We start from the raw sequence: 12,843 nt of genomic DNA on the forward strand, positions 1-12,843 counted from the left end.
CCCGGATTGCCTAGTTCGGGCAGGGTCCCACTCTTCTGGAGGCTATGCAGCCTCTCACGGCTCAGCCCTCTCTCACTGCCTTGGCGTTGATTGGGCCGCCCACCTTACGAGCTGGGCCAGTCAATTTGAACTCGCAACCCCGATCGGGACTAGACCCGAGATGCGCTTGTCTGCCTCAGGCAGGGGTTGACTCTTGTCGGCCAGGGGGTTGTGTGCGCCGGCTCGCTGTGACTCCCCGGCGGCCGGAAACTCGACCCTTGACGTCGTGAGGTCGTGAGGGGGAGATGACTGTGCCCGTGGAAATGCTTTGATACTTCTATCACTCTTCCACTACAAGATCTATACGCCGGCAACACTTCTCTGCACATACACACGCAAAAGGACGCTTGCACTCAAAAATCAAGAGGACTAGAAGGCGCACTGCGCCGACCACCAAACTAACAAAGCCGCACGCACATATTGCCCGAGGTCCCCTCACAACTCCAATGGTTGAAATGGGCCGAGACGTCCCGGGCTGGGACGAGTCGGACTGGGAACAGGCCTCTGCATACTCCCATCTCGAGTACATGGCCAGTGATGTGGGCTATGACACGGAAAACTCCTGGCACGTTGTGCTCGACGACAACGACGACGACAACAATGAAGAAGCTACACCATACTCCCGGCGACCCAGTCAGAGCTCGATCAGCGCGGTGGCTGCTCCCCGATGCGAGCATTGGACCTCGCGGCGCTGCTCACTGACGCGAAGCCCTCGGCAGTGCTGCGCGTGCTCGGACTCGAGGCGTGAGAGTGCAACCGGGCTGTATGAGGCCTATATCGACGGGACAGGCTTCCTCGAGGCGGTGGAGAGGTGGGCGTACTACTGCCCCGGCTGCAAGGCTTCTGCTGCAACTGAACGTCCTGCGAGTGGGAATGGGTCAAGCAAGGAGGACTCGGTGACAGGACAGTCACATAAGAGTCTCTATGAAGCACCTCGCACACGAGTCAGAGATTCACAGGCACATTCCCCTGCCAGAACGCAGACGTCACCCGCCGAGAAGACAAACACCAGTGGACAGCACACACACACAGGCACAGCTCCCGCCGGCCTCTCCGCGAGCCCAAAAGCAGCTTCAGCAACGTCGGGAGCAGCAACAGCAGCAGCTATAGCCGTCGCAAGCCACCAGCGAAGCATCGCACGGGGGCTGCTCTACCAGGCCACCCGCTGCGAGCACTGGCTGCCCCGCGACTGCCACCTGACCGCCACGCTCGGCAAGTGCTGCGAGTGCGCCGACGCGCGCCACCGCAGCAAGGCGGCGACGTACTACGCGGTGTACCTCGACGGCGGGCCCAGCATCTCGGGCGCGGAGCGGTACATGTTCTACTGCCCCGGGTGCAAGACCGCTCTGGAGGCGCGACACGGTCCCGCCGTGCGGATCGGGGTTGCGCGGGACCGGGAGAGGCTGGTCTGGCAGGACCAGCGGCAGAGGCAGAGGCAGCGGCAGCAGTGCGCACGAGCGGAGGAGGAGGAGGAGGAGCGGCATGGAGCGGTGCTGTGCGCAAACAAGGGCCGCACGTTGACGACGGCGGCGGCGGCGGTGGCGGGTGACCAAGCAGATAGTCGCGCGGGTCACACACACAAACACGATCGTCCAGTGAGGATGTGGGGCTGCGAGCACTGGTATCTCTTTGACTGCTCGCTGACCGCCAAGAGGCGACTCTGCTGCGGTTGCTCAGACACGCGCGAGAAGGCGGCTGCGTATGTGAAGTATGTCGACGGCCAGGGCGACGTGCTGGCGGCCACTCAGTGGGAGTACTACTGTCCTGGGTGCCAGAAGGCCGGTAAGTTTTATTTGTCTCCAAAATCTGTCCAGGCTCAAGAGGGCTCTATGCTACTCTGCATGACAATTACTGACAGTGACTCTCTTGATATGTGTGCAGGCTCGGAGATGGCTGGACGGAAAGACCGCGGGCTGCGGTATCTCAGCTGGCTGAGGAGGAAGAAAGACGTGGCGACGACGACGACGACGACGATGACGACGGATGAAGTTTCGTGAAAGTACTTGATACTAGGACAGAGAACGGATTCGCTGCGTCTTGCTTTTACATATACCCCAACAGCCCTGACTTGATTTCGAACAAAGCAAAAAGACCAAGTTCGTGCTTGACTTCCCCGCAGATCTCAGAAGACAATGCAACATCACGTTTCGTTCGGCAAGCTTCGGACACTGTTGACTCTGATCTGAGTTGCTTGGGCGAGGCAACGTGATCAAAATAGATGAACTCTCTGCTTGTACCATTGTGTACTTGATATGTCACATTCTCAGCCATGCGATCTGGGTATCCTTCCTTCTCCTAAACGCCTCAAATTTTCCAGTCCTGCGTCCTAGTCTTAATTTTCCATTGGATTTGCTCATGGCCAATCCTGCAGAGCAGAATATGCCGCGCTTTTCCATCTTAATCCTTCTTCTCGACCGGGACAGTCTGCTCCTCAGCCTCGACATTCTTGGCGTCGGTAGCAATCGGCGCGGAGGCAGGCTGCTTCTTTCCGAGAATGCCCCGGGCGACGCGCAACATGCTGTGGCGGCCCTCCCAGAGCGGGTAGAGGCCGACGGCAATCGAGCTGCCGAAGAGCCAGATGATGCCGACAACGACCCAGCCGGTGAAGAAGGGTTTGGAGAAGACGTAGCCGGAACCGTACATGGGCATGGGCCAGAGGACCAGGAAGGCAATGGCCATGCACACCGTCATGATCTTAGCGATGCGTGAGGCCCGGACCAGCTTGGCCTTGTCCTCCTCGGGCGCAACAAGGGTAATGGCGCCTGCAGCTGCCGCCGCCTCCAGGTTGCCCTCAAGTCCGGACAGGTCAGCGTCGTCGCCCTGTTTGATTGCGGCCATGGAGGCCCAGTCGTAGTTGTCGGCGCCAAAAGCAAAGGTGAGCACAGGGATGAAGAAGATTGGGCTGAGGAGCGCGACAACGTTGCCTGCGAGCATGGGGCCGTTGGCACCGAGCGTCTCGACGGTAAGCACTCCGTTTGATTCTTTGGCGCAGGTCACGGTCCAGGCAATCAGCGCGCAGATGAGTCCGAGAACTGGAGAGCCGGCGGCTGCGATCCAGTTCTGCTTCTTCCAGAACAAGGTGAGGACTGTTGGCAGGACGGCGGACGAGATCATGACGCCCATCCACACGTAGAGCCAGCCCATGGAGATGCCGGCATAGTACAGTCCAACACTGAAGGCAGCCATTATGGCACCGTAGGCACAAACGCTGAAGTGCGACATGGCAATCAGACGAGCACCGGAAGCGGCAGGGTTGATATAAGTCCTATGAAGAGTCAGCTAACGCTCCGTCATGCGAGGAAATCACTTGGACCACTCACTTGTAGATATCATAGGTGAAAATGGACGAAACAGCAATCAACTGAGCCGAAGTAGCCGAAGTGACAGCCATGAAGATCATGATCAGGGTGATGATGGCGCCAGACTTGCCCAGCATGGCGACAGCTGCATACGGTAGTACAAGACCGGCGCTGACATCCGCAGGATCCATGCGGCTTGGGAAGGTAGGGAACGCCGGGCTCGTCTCTAATGCAAGTGCAGAAAGTCCCATGGTGGTGGCGCAGAGGAAGGGGATGGCGAACCAAGCCAGACCACCCACAATGTAGCCAGGAAGCGCATGGACCGGGTGAGCCGCGATCGCCTTGTTGTAGTAACCGTTGTCCATGAAGACGGTGCCAAAGTTGCCTTTATGACTCAAATTAGAAACTCGTCGCTTTATGCGAATCACTCACGATACTTACCAATGATGTTGATCAGGAAGAACTCTGCGCCACTCTTGCTTGTCATGGTAAGATAACTGCCGCCAGCATTACCGTCGATAGGGTGAGTAGCCGCAGCCTCGACAAGCCTGTCATAGACCACTGAGGGCGAGCCGAGCTCAGTGCCAGTGGCATAGGCAGTCAGAGCGAAGATCAAGATAATGACCAGGACGACGACAGTGTGCACCTGCAACCCTTGTTAATTGACGAGCCCAAGTGTGTCGGTTGACAAGTGGAGCTTACGTAGTCGGTAAGGAATGTCGCTTTGATACTGTCCAGTTGTCGTGTCAGTAAATAGCAAAAGTACAAAAGTAGGGAGAACTCACCCTCCAAACATGGTGTAGATGACAACACCCAGGGGCAAAAGGAAGCAAGCGGCAGCGGTGTGCATGCCTGTGAGACTGCTGGTCACCGCGCTACCTCCGACGAGAAGCATCAAGGTGACCAGAAGGTTACAGAACAAGCAGAAGCAAATGTACACGCAGTGGGTCACGGCGCCTTGAAAATAATTAGCAGAAGCCCTTTGCATAGTAAGAGTCCGAATAGGCCGAAATGGCATTTACCATAGCGAGCGCGGATGACTTCCAGCATGGTGTGTGCATTTGGAGCACGCTTCTTGAGCTAGTGGTTGTGTAGTTCTGTCAGCATACTTTTCGGCTGCTTGCAAATGTTCGGCATATCTTACCTCGATGGCCAGGGAAGCGAATAGAATAATTTGTACAGTCGCTCCAGAAGCATACTACAAGACTCAGTCAGTACCATGTTGTTTTGCCAGGAATGGGCTGGACTATCAAGTTAAAGCTTACCCAGAAGGGACCAGAGACACCATATCTGTATGCGACACCGGAAGATTGCAAAAGAGTCGCAGCCCAAGTCCATGAAGAAACGACAGCGGAAGCAACAAGTCCGGTCTTGACAGTTCTGCCAGCAGTGTTGAACATTTCACTAGTCTGCTCCTCACGGTTGTACCTGATCGACAGAACCCCGAGGTCAGCTAATATCCAATGAGGCGATCGAGTGCTGAGAGCCATACTTCTTGAGTACATAAGTGGTGAGCACCATGCCAAGAGCAAAGAGGAAGCCGAGGCCAACGACGATTCCATAGCCGTAAGCCTGGGTGAGAGGTGGTGGAACACCACCGCTTGAAGGACCGCCGCCGCCTGCCATGTTTGCGTGTTGGCGATTGTGGTCGAACGCAGGTCGAGCTGCAGTGTTTGCACAACAATACAAGCTGAATAAAACTTGCGCGTGATTCTCCAGCTGCACTTCCAGTCCGAGACCCGAGCGGGCGGTCCTCTGGCTTATATCATACTGCTGATCATAACCCAAATGGCCGTCGACCTAGGTAGAACACCTTGAGGACATCCTAGACAGGGCTGATAAGCAACAGCCTATTGAGACGCTTGTCCATGTAACTCTGCCGGCCCGGCCTGGAATCACAGATTTTTTTTTGGAGCACAGATACCACCTGCATGACTGGGTCCCGAGCCAAACTGTTCGAGCAGGCGGGATGTTGCACCTGCAGCATGGTTGAATGCTATCTTGGAGGTCCAAGTCGCTGCCGAAGAGCTCCCTTGACTAATCACTGAATTGTCCAATCAGAAGCTGTAATGGGGTCACAAAGATAAGACTTGGTCGGACGCACGAATCAGAAGCCAGCGATATTCCCGAACCAGGCCAAGGGACCTTGCGTGGGGAAGAAGCCGGGGGATGGGGGGCCACTTTCCCCATGCTGTGCCAGATGTTTCACTGCGAGCTTTCCTGATCGATGTTGGCGCAGGGTGATGGGCCGTATTGTCCCCATAGAGTGCTCTGACTAGTAAGTGACTTGATTAAACAAGGCCGCGACCTGAGTCAAGCAGCTTCTCGTACTCGCGACAGCGCCTGGGCAGTCTCGACCCGCTCTGAATAGAGTTTTTAGTCGGGCCATTGTCGTGTAGCTTGCTTGGACCAACCTGGGCAGGCTCGACTGTGTGCCACGGTTTGTCTGGCATTGGTACATTGCTGACGCTTCGTGACAAGAAAGTGTTTTGAGCGTGCGCAGGCATGTGATACCCTGGTCGTTGTGTGGTTGCGCTGATCCGGCAGTTAGCTGCGGGAGAGTATGGTCCGTGAGCTAAGTATGTGTGGTTGGGGAATGCGGCAAGACGCGCCAGCGATCTTGGAGGCGCTCTCTGGCGCAAAGCAGAGCTTCTCCGACTATTACGTCGTCGCGTTACAGCGCTAAGCGCAAGATAACATTGGGGACTAGCTATGGTTGTAGATAACACAGGCATCTTCCATTCGCAGGCTGACAAGGCAGCCCGTGTCTAAGACTTGGCTTCGCATGTTGGCCTCGCAGCGCTCGCCAATCTCGACAATTCAGCCGCATGGAAAGGGACGTGGCTTGCAGACAGGTGCAGGCGAGAGGTCGAGCTTTGGTAGCCAAGCATACGAGCTGAACCACCACCATTGACCAACACATGCCAATCGTCACTGCAGTATGGGAGATGATACGCAGAGTGCTGTAAAAACTCCAGGCTAGACGCCATGCCCAGAGACCCGGCACTCGGAGCTATCACCAGCAAGAGATGGCGGCTCAGAGTGTGCCGTGGCGTCTTGACCCGCGGATGCATCATCACAAGTCGTGGCGGTCGAGGCTAGCTGGCCTTCAAAGATATCCGAGCTTACGTTTGCGACTTGAGTAAAGACATTCGTGACCTCGAGGCCGCAGGTCTTATCCGCTCACCCGGGGTTCTCACTGATGACCCTTGACGTTCATCGCGCGCGGGTATCTGCAAAGGGCGTGGGATGCCCATCTTGGCTGGCCGATGCCGGACGGTCCCCAGCTGTCGTGTGGGCATGGCCCTGGTCGTGACGGCGAGTTCCGATGTGGCAGCCTTTGGCAAGGGTAGGGGCATCTAGTCTACACAGATAGCGAACGCCTGTGCAGATTGGAATGCGCCATGACGATCTCGCCATGATTGAAGTCGAGCAAAGCCACAGACAATAGCCTACCATCCGGGCAAGTTGAGAAGAGACCTTCCTCCAGTGTTTGCCGCGGAATGCGGCTCGAGTCTGCAACAGCCCACAGCTTAGTCATCACTCTCGACAGCCTGGCGGCCTGGCAGCCTGGCAGCCACGATGGGATGGATGGATGGGCCGTGCGCAACTGCCTCTCATTGGTGTAGCACGCATCGCGCCATTGTTGCCAAAATTCTTGAAAACGGAAGGCTGTAGGTTTCAACGGCCGTTGTCTGATGTGTAGGTCCTAGAGGCACATGGCTACAACCTCTGCCCAGCCTGCAGACGGCCCAGCCAGCATAGCTGCACAGCATGCGCGCCTCCTCGAGCGGGCAGCCGCTCTGCAGGGCGAGCTCGAGGTCTTCGCTGCCCACCTGAGCGAGGCCTACCGGGGATATTTCCAGAACGTGCCGCCTCTGGTCTGCTCCGGCATGGCTAGCACCGTCCGCGCCGAGATGGACGTGCTCGAGCGCGCGGCCAAGGACGCGGACGATGACAGCCTCGCCGCGCACCGCATCCACTCGACGAACCTCCCGTTCCTCGAGGCCGTCTGGGACACGGCGAAGCGGGCCAGGGACATTGTCAAGATGCGGCACGCCGTGTCGAGCAAGAAGCCCCGCAAGCATCTCCTCGCTCCCGGCACGCGCATCGTCCGGCTCGAGGGCGACTCGAGGGCGTCGCGCGACTGCAACATCATCATTGATCTCGTTGCTGATAGCGGCCACTCCTGGTACAAGGTCTCGTCAATGACCAATAAGCGGCTGCTATATGACATGGCCAAAGAGGCCGTCTACTGCGGCGACAGTAGTAGCGAGGATGAAGACGACCATGACAGTACTGCTGGCGGTGCCTTGCTTCATGAAAATGGCCCGGCCGGCAAGCCAGAAAACGGCATCATGCTCGACGGCATCCCCCTGGGCGAGATCGACATCCCTCTAGTCAAGCTGGCCAAGAATCTGGCCGACGCAGCACAAGGCTATCGGATCCGGTCCAGGAGTCCAGAGGTGTATCTCGTGCTGCCCAGGATGGTGCGAGGCGAACACCCTCAGATTGACAAGATCCTTGCCATATGCCACAGCGCTGGCGTCCGCGTACTCTGCAGTGGTGACCTGACAGCCCCGGATCCGCTCTCGCCGGCACTCCTCAGCCAGATGGCACCGAGCCCACGAGACCGCCTCGCGCACGTCTTCAACGTGGACACGTCGGTCCTCGTCGGCCTCGCGTCCGACTTCTCGCACACAAACGTCGTGCCCGACCCGTGGTTTCGCAAGTCCCACAGTGACCATGCCAAGCTCGAACAGGAGGAGAAGCTGCTGTCGCTCATTTTCCCGACCCTGGGCGACCGGCAGCTCGTCTGCACAAAGGAGGCCGCCGCGTCGTTCCGCACCATTGTCGACACCATCGCCAGGCCCTCGGAAAGGGCCAGAGCGGAGCTTCTCCTCTGGGGCGATGCCACAATGTCTCGCCAGCAGCGCCTGGCAGAGCTACAAAAGCTCTCGCTGTACCCAGTGCCACAGGATCTGCAGCTGCCCATACGCGTCGAGGGCGACGAGGAGAGTTGTCACGGCCGCCTCTCGCCCGCTGCCATGGCCGCCATGACGGACATTCCCAATCCGGGACGTGCCGTGTTCGCAGCCGGCTGGGCGAATGGCCACACCACCGTCACCTGCAACTCCGTCGCGGTGAAACAGCTCGAGAGGGACCTGGAGAATCTGCCCGCGCTGGAAGACCCGTGGCCGTCAATGTGGGCGTTCCCGACCTCCCGGCCACTGGTCGGCACGCCCAGACCTGACAATATCCAGCCAAGATCGAGGAAGACGAAACTCGCAAAGGAGACATGATACTTTGGTGGGTATTATATCTTCTGTGAAAATATGCCAAGGCCCTCGAGAAGACCTGGCATGGGCACTACCAGATACGTATTGATGCTGCTGGTCCAGTATTCCGGATGAAATATCGGTTTCTCGAACAGTCAAAGGGGCTGTAGATATAGAGACCGGAGCGTATTAATGTAGCCCGCCCGGAGCATCTCAAAGTCATAACTTGATCATTATGCCAGAAAAGGTAATCTGATACTCTAGAACGCTGGACGCCAGGACCTGATGGCCTGTCCAAAACTCGAAATACTACTTGACTCCGAGACCCCGATCTGAGGCAGCGATATCTGTCGTGAACGCATTGACTCCTACGCGTCGCTTATATTTCCCGCTCTACATCATCGCGTGGCCGTCGACTCCGAGGACCTTGCCGTTGATCCACCCGCCGTCCTGGGACGCCAGGAAGCAAACCACCCGGGCGACGTCGATGGGCAGACCGACACGTCTCAGGGGTGACCAGGTGGCGGCGTACTAGATCCGGCTGTTAGCGCGCTGATTCTGTGATTATATGATGCATCTCGCCATTGCAAAAGGGAAAAGAAAAGAAAAGTGGTATACCTCGTCAACCTCCTCGTTGTTCAACTCGGTGCCGCCGGGGATGTACTCGCGGCAAACGGCGTGGTACATGTCGGTCTTGATGCCACCTGGCGCGATGGCATTGACCGTGATCTTCTTGTCGCCAAAGTCGACGGCCATGCAGCGCACAAAGGTCTCGATGGCGCCCTTGCTGCCGCTGTACACGGCGTGCTTGGGCACGCCCTTTGCCTGGCCCGTGATGCTGCCCATGAGGATCAGGCGGCCGCCGACCTCGAGGTGCTTGTGGGCCTCGCGCGCGACGAAGAACTGGCCGCGCGTGTTGATGGTGAAGACGCGGTCAAACTCCTCGGGCGTGACGTCCTTGACGTGGCCGAACGAGACGACGCCGCTGTTGGAGCACACAATGTCGAGGCGGCCAAAGACCTTGACGGCCTCGGCGAACAGGGCGACGATCTGGTCCACGTCCGACACGTTGGCCTTGATGGCGGCGGCGTCGGAGCCCGACTTCTTGATCTGCTGGACGACCTCCTCGGCCGACTCGACGCTGTTGGCATAGTTGACAATCACCTTGGCGCCGCGGCGGCCGAGCTCGAGGGCCATCTCACGGCCAATTCCGCGGCCTAAGTTGTTCCGAAGAACAGAGCTTGGTCAGCCGTTGTTTTTATGGTCCGGCCTACGTATCTCTGGAGATATGGAATGAGAGAGAAACTTACCCGCACCGGTGACGAGCGCGACCTTGCCGGCGAGAGAGGCAGAAGCGAGGCCAAGAGGACCGGGGATGGCATCGTACTTGGAGTAATCTGTGGTGGTTCCGGGCATTTTGGCGGTCTTTCTGTAGATTGAACTAAAGGGATGTCTCGTAGTGTTCTCGGAATAGACAAGCCGGGTTGTCGAATGAAGAGTTTGGCTGAGTGATGGTTAGTGTTTGGTGGTGGTGGGAGTCGACAGATGCGTTGTGCTGGTGAATAGGATCGAGAAGAGCAAGCCAGCAAGACCCGGACAGGCAGATTATATATGCCAAACGAACTGACCGGGTGCTTGCCCGGGGTGCGCGTGTGAGTGAATGTGTGTCGGGTTGAGCAAACAGCCAGCGCCGACCACAGCTGCGTGTGGCGGCCCCCTGCCGGGACTCCCTTTCGACGCAACACACAATGCTTGCCCACCAGGGATCACACGCAGTTTGCCTTTGCCCTCAACTGATCGGGATCGTAGAGCATGCATGCATGCATGTATGCAGGTCCCGGCACCGCGGCGATAGATACGAGGCGAAGCCTGGGTCGGGGCTTGGAGGGATCGAGCACCATTGCTAGAGTCGGCCACTCTGGCGCGTTAGCGTGGTAATCTTTGGTGATGCAGGAACAAGGCCTTGCACACTCGGCGGTGGTCCATCAATACTTTTGCTTGGCGACAAGAGGCATTTCCTGATGAGGCATGCCTTAGAGGCCGCCCATGATCACTTTTTGGTCCTTGTGGCTTGCGGTTGGCGATGCGTGACCGGACTAGTGGTTGGCGAGAAGCCGGATGGGAGGCGAGGGCTGGCGGGTTTGTGTGGGAGCTGAGGTGGGGCGGCGCCTGCCGGGCCGGGATGAGCACAAGAAACCCTGGCAAGGTGTAACGGGACCGAGCCAAGACCATCAAGAAAGTGCTCACACACCGCAGGAGAGAGGCCGCTGTTGGTTCTTCTATCCCTTGGCTGTTCTGTCGAAGTGGCTTGGCATTGGTGGCAAGCCTGCGATTGTCTGCCGGGAAGTGGACGAATGTGGACTGCGGTTGCCGGAAGCTGCAGTCGCCCTTGCCCCTTCGAGACTTTTGGCAGTCCAGTCCAGTACACACCTGAAGGCACTAGCACTAAGAAGCTTACTTGGCCATCATCCATGGATGGATGGATGGATGCTCTGTCTTGTGAGAACACTGAGGAACCCTGGGGAGCATGCAGGGCTGCCCCGTGGTGGGGGGTGCCTTCCCCGGAGGTCAGAGTTGGGGTTGTCCGGCGCCACCCCTGCAATCCATGCCCGGCCCGGCGCGGGAGGGGCCTTGCACCGCCGGCCCCACTCCAAGGGTTGCCCTTCCGCTGACCTCAGCGCGGCACTGCGACCGACCCTGCAGATGGCCCTGTTGTTTTGCAGAATCTGGACAACAGGGACAGCTCATCTACGTCACCAGCAGGGCATGAACCGGGATCGTATTCTGCTGAGGGCGTAGAATTCCACCCGAGTTTGTTCTACTCTGTGCACTGCCATCCTCAATTCCTCCTGCGGGCATTTCGCCGCCCAAGCCGAAACCTTAAAAGAGAATGCTTCGAGAATGCAGATCACGCGGGAACGCTATTGTAGGCTGCAACAACACTAGCGAGAGCCTACACCTTAATTCCATGCCCTGCATTGTCCACGATGACGCAGTGCAAAAATGTGTTGAGGTCCAGGCGGTGAAGTGAATGAATTCCCATTGTGAGCGATGGTGAGAGGCAAGCGAACACCACTTGTATTGTTCCATCAGGCCGCATCGTCCTTGACAGGGCAGCTGCTGTGCATTCTTCAGTTGTCGTGCCACACTATACTTGGGGAGCAAACGTGTCTGTCCTGGACTGACTGTACTTGGTAACGAACGCATCTGCCGCAAAGGATGCTTCAGATGTTCCCGATTCGAGGTGGCACCGGCCAGATGCAATCCCAGAAGGGGATATCCTGGCTGCAAATGCGAGATCTCACGGATCAAATCATGCCTCCATCGAGACGCCGTTTGCGCCACAACGCGCCCAAATGTTTCGGAGGGCCTGGTGATGCACGATCCGCTATCCTTGCATGGTGCCCCCCGAAAAAGGACTCAGCTTTCCTGTTTCAGCAAGAAGGTGCACGAAACAGGCATACAGACATAAGGTACAGGCTCTTTAAGTAGATCCATAGCCCTGTGAGGCTCAAAACGAAGCTCGGCACCAACTCAAACACCAATCACAGTCCAAGGGCACGAAAGATGTGACAAACGCTAACATCTCACAGCCGGCCCGCAGCACATGCAGCGGCCCGGAACAGTCGCTTTTAGTTCTGAGGCATTGCAACCCTGATCACCGAGATCGTTGACCATTGCTTTTTTATCACTAATGGACTTTTTCTTGTACCAGATCATGCAGATCTCTTGCTAATTCGAGGTGGGAATGAGTAGCAAGTGCCTGGAAGTGGGTGTGGGATCAATTTCTCATCGCAGCGGTATGAGTCACCTTGCAACAAACACGGCTTGACCTGACTTGGGCGCAACAGGGACGGCGTCAAACAACACAGAGTGCTCAATGATAGGGCTGTTACGGAAGCATGCTCGTGAACAGAAACAGTCAGTGTCTGCCGCTAGCTTCCTGGGGGCACTCTTGATCCGGAGATGAGTATCGAGACGCATGGGATTTGGGGGGTGTTTGGCAAAGACTTTGGAGCCATGAACACTACACGTGGAGAAGGCTGTAAGCCACCGCTTTGAGATGTACTCGTCGCAAATCGGGGGCCCGGTAGTGTCCGCGAGTGACCGCCACCCCCATGTGGGTGTTCCAGCCCTCCGGGAGTTCACACGAGAATTCCACGGAACATCACAGAGTCCGTGAAACATGAAACACGGATTCGAGTGCCATTGAGCGTCTTGAAACA

General features: G+C 57.3%; 6 protein-coding genes across 6 annotated transcripts; 3 read left to right on the top strand and 3 right to left on the bottom strand.

Annotated features, from left to right (window-relative positions):
* Positions 1-20: 20 nt before the first annotated feature.
* On the top strand, positions 21-297 carry B0I36DRAFT_318555 (uncharacterized protein). Its single transcript, XM_046153307.1, has one exon. The coding sequence runs from the start codon at positions 45-47 to the stop codon at positions 267-269; it is 225 nt and encodes a 74-aa protein (XP_046015630.1). The 5' UTR covers positions 21-44; the 3' UTR covers positions 270-297.
* Positions 298-1,112: 815 nt separating this feature from the next.
* B0I36DRAFT_347293 (uncharacterized protein) lies at positions 1,113-1,523 on the bottom strand (the record flags this gene model as incomplete). The annotated part of the gene is made up of 1 exon (XM_046156556.1): positions 1,113-1,523. One exon carries the CDS (start codon positions 1,521-1,523, stop codon positions 1,113-1,115), a length of 411 nt encoding a protein of 136 aa, XP_046015631.1.
* Positions 1,474-2,074, top strand: B0I36DRAFT_318557 (uncharacterized protein). Its single transcript, XM_046153308.1, has 2 exons — positions 1,474-1,821; positions 1,921-2,074. Exons 1-2 carry the CDS (start codon positions 1,641-1,643, stop codon positions 2,034-2,036), a joined length of 297 nt encoding a protein of 98 aa, XP_046015632.1. The 5' UTR covers positions 1,474-1,640; the 3' UTR covers positions 2,037-2,074.
* On the bottom strand, positions 2,023-5,054 carry B0I36DRAFT_318559 (Sodium:solute symporter family-domain-containing protein). Its single transcript, XM_046153309.1, has 9 exons — positions 4,831-5,054; positions 4,604-4,766; positions 4,483-4,536; positions 4,361-4,418; positions 4,124-4,295; positions 4,041-4,068; positions 3,780-3,984; positions 3,360-3,723; positions 2,023-3,304 (listed from the first exon to the last, which is right to left on the bottom strand). The coding sequence occupies exons 1-9, from the start codon at positions 4,962-4,964 to the stop codon at positions 2,437-2,439; spliced, it is 2,046 nt and encodes a 681-aa protein (XP_046015633.1). The 5' UTR covers positions 4,965-5,054; the 3' UTR covers positions 2,023-2,436.
* Positions 5,055-6,968: 1,914 nt separating this feature from the next.
* On the top strand, positions 6,969-8,967 carry B0I36DRAFT_93860 (uncharacterized protein). Its single transcript, XM_046163618.1, has 3 exons — positions 6,969-8,544; positions 8,603-8,648; positions 8,741-8,967. Exons 1-3 carry the CDS (start codon positions 7,058-7,060, stop codon positions 8,750-8,752), a joined length of 1,545 nt encoding a protein of 514 aa, XP_046015634.1. The 5' UTR covers positions 6,969-7,057; the 3' UTR covers positions 8,753-8,967.
* A 43-nt stretch (positions 8,968-9,010) lies between these two features.
* B0I36DRAFT_360890 (uncharacterized protein) lies at positions 9,011-10,033 on the bottom strand (the record flags this gene model as incomplete). The annotated part of the gene is made up of 3 exons (XM_046158403.1): positions 9,011-9,148; positions 9,236-9,834; positions 9,928-10,033. 3 exons carry the CDS (start codon positions 10,031-10,033, stop codon positions 9,011-9,013), a joined length of 843 nt encoding a protein of 280 aa, XP_046015635.1.
* Between the last annotated feature and the right edge of the window lie 2,810 nt (positions 10,034-12,843).

This window comes from Microdochium trichocladiopsis, assembly GCF_020744255.1.
Source record: "Microdochium trichocladiopsis strain MPI-CAGE-CH-0230 chromosome Unknown B0I36scaffold_3, whole genome shotgun sequence".
Classification (NCBI taxonomy): domain Eukaryota; kingdom Fungi; phylum Ascomycota; class Sordariomycetes; order Xylariales; family Microdochiaceae; genus Microdochium; species Microdochium trichocladiopsis.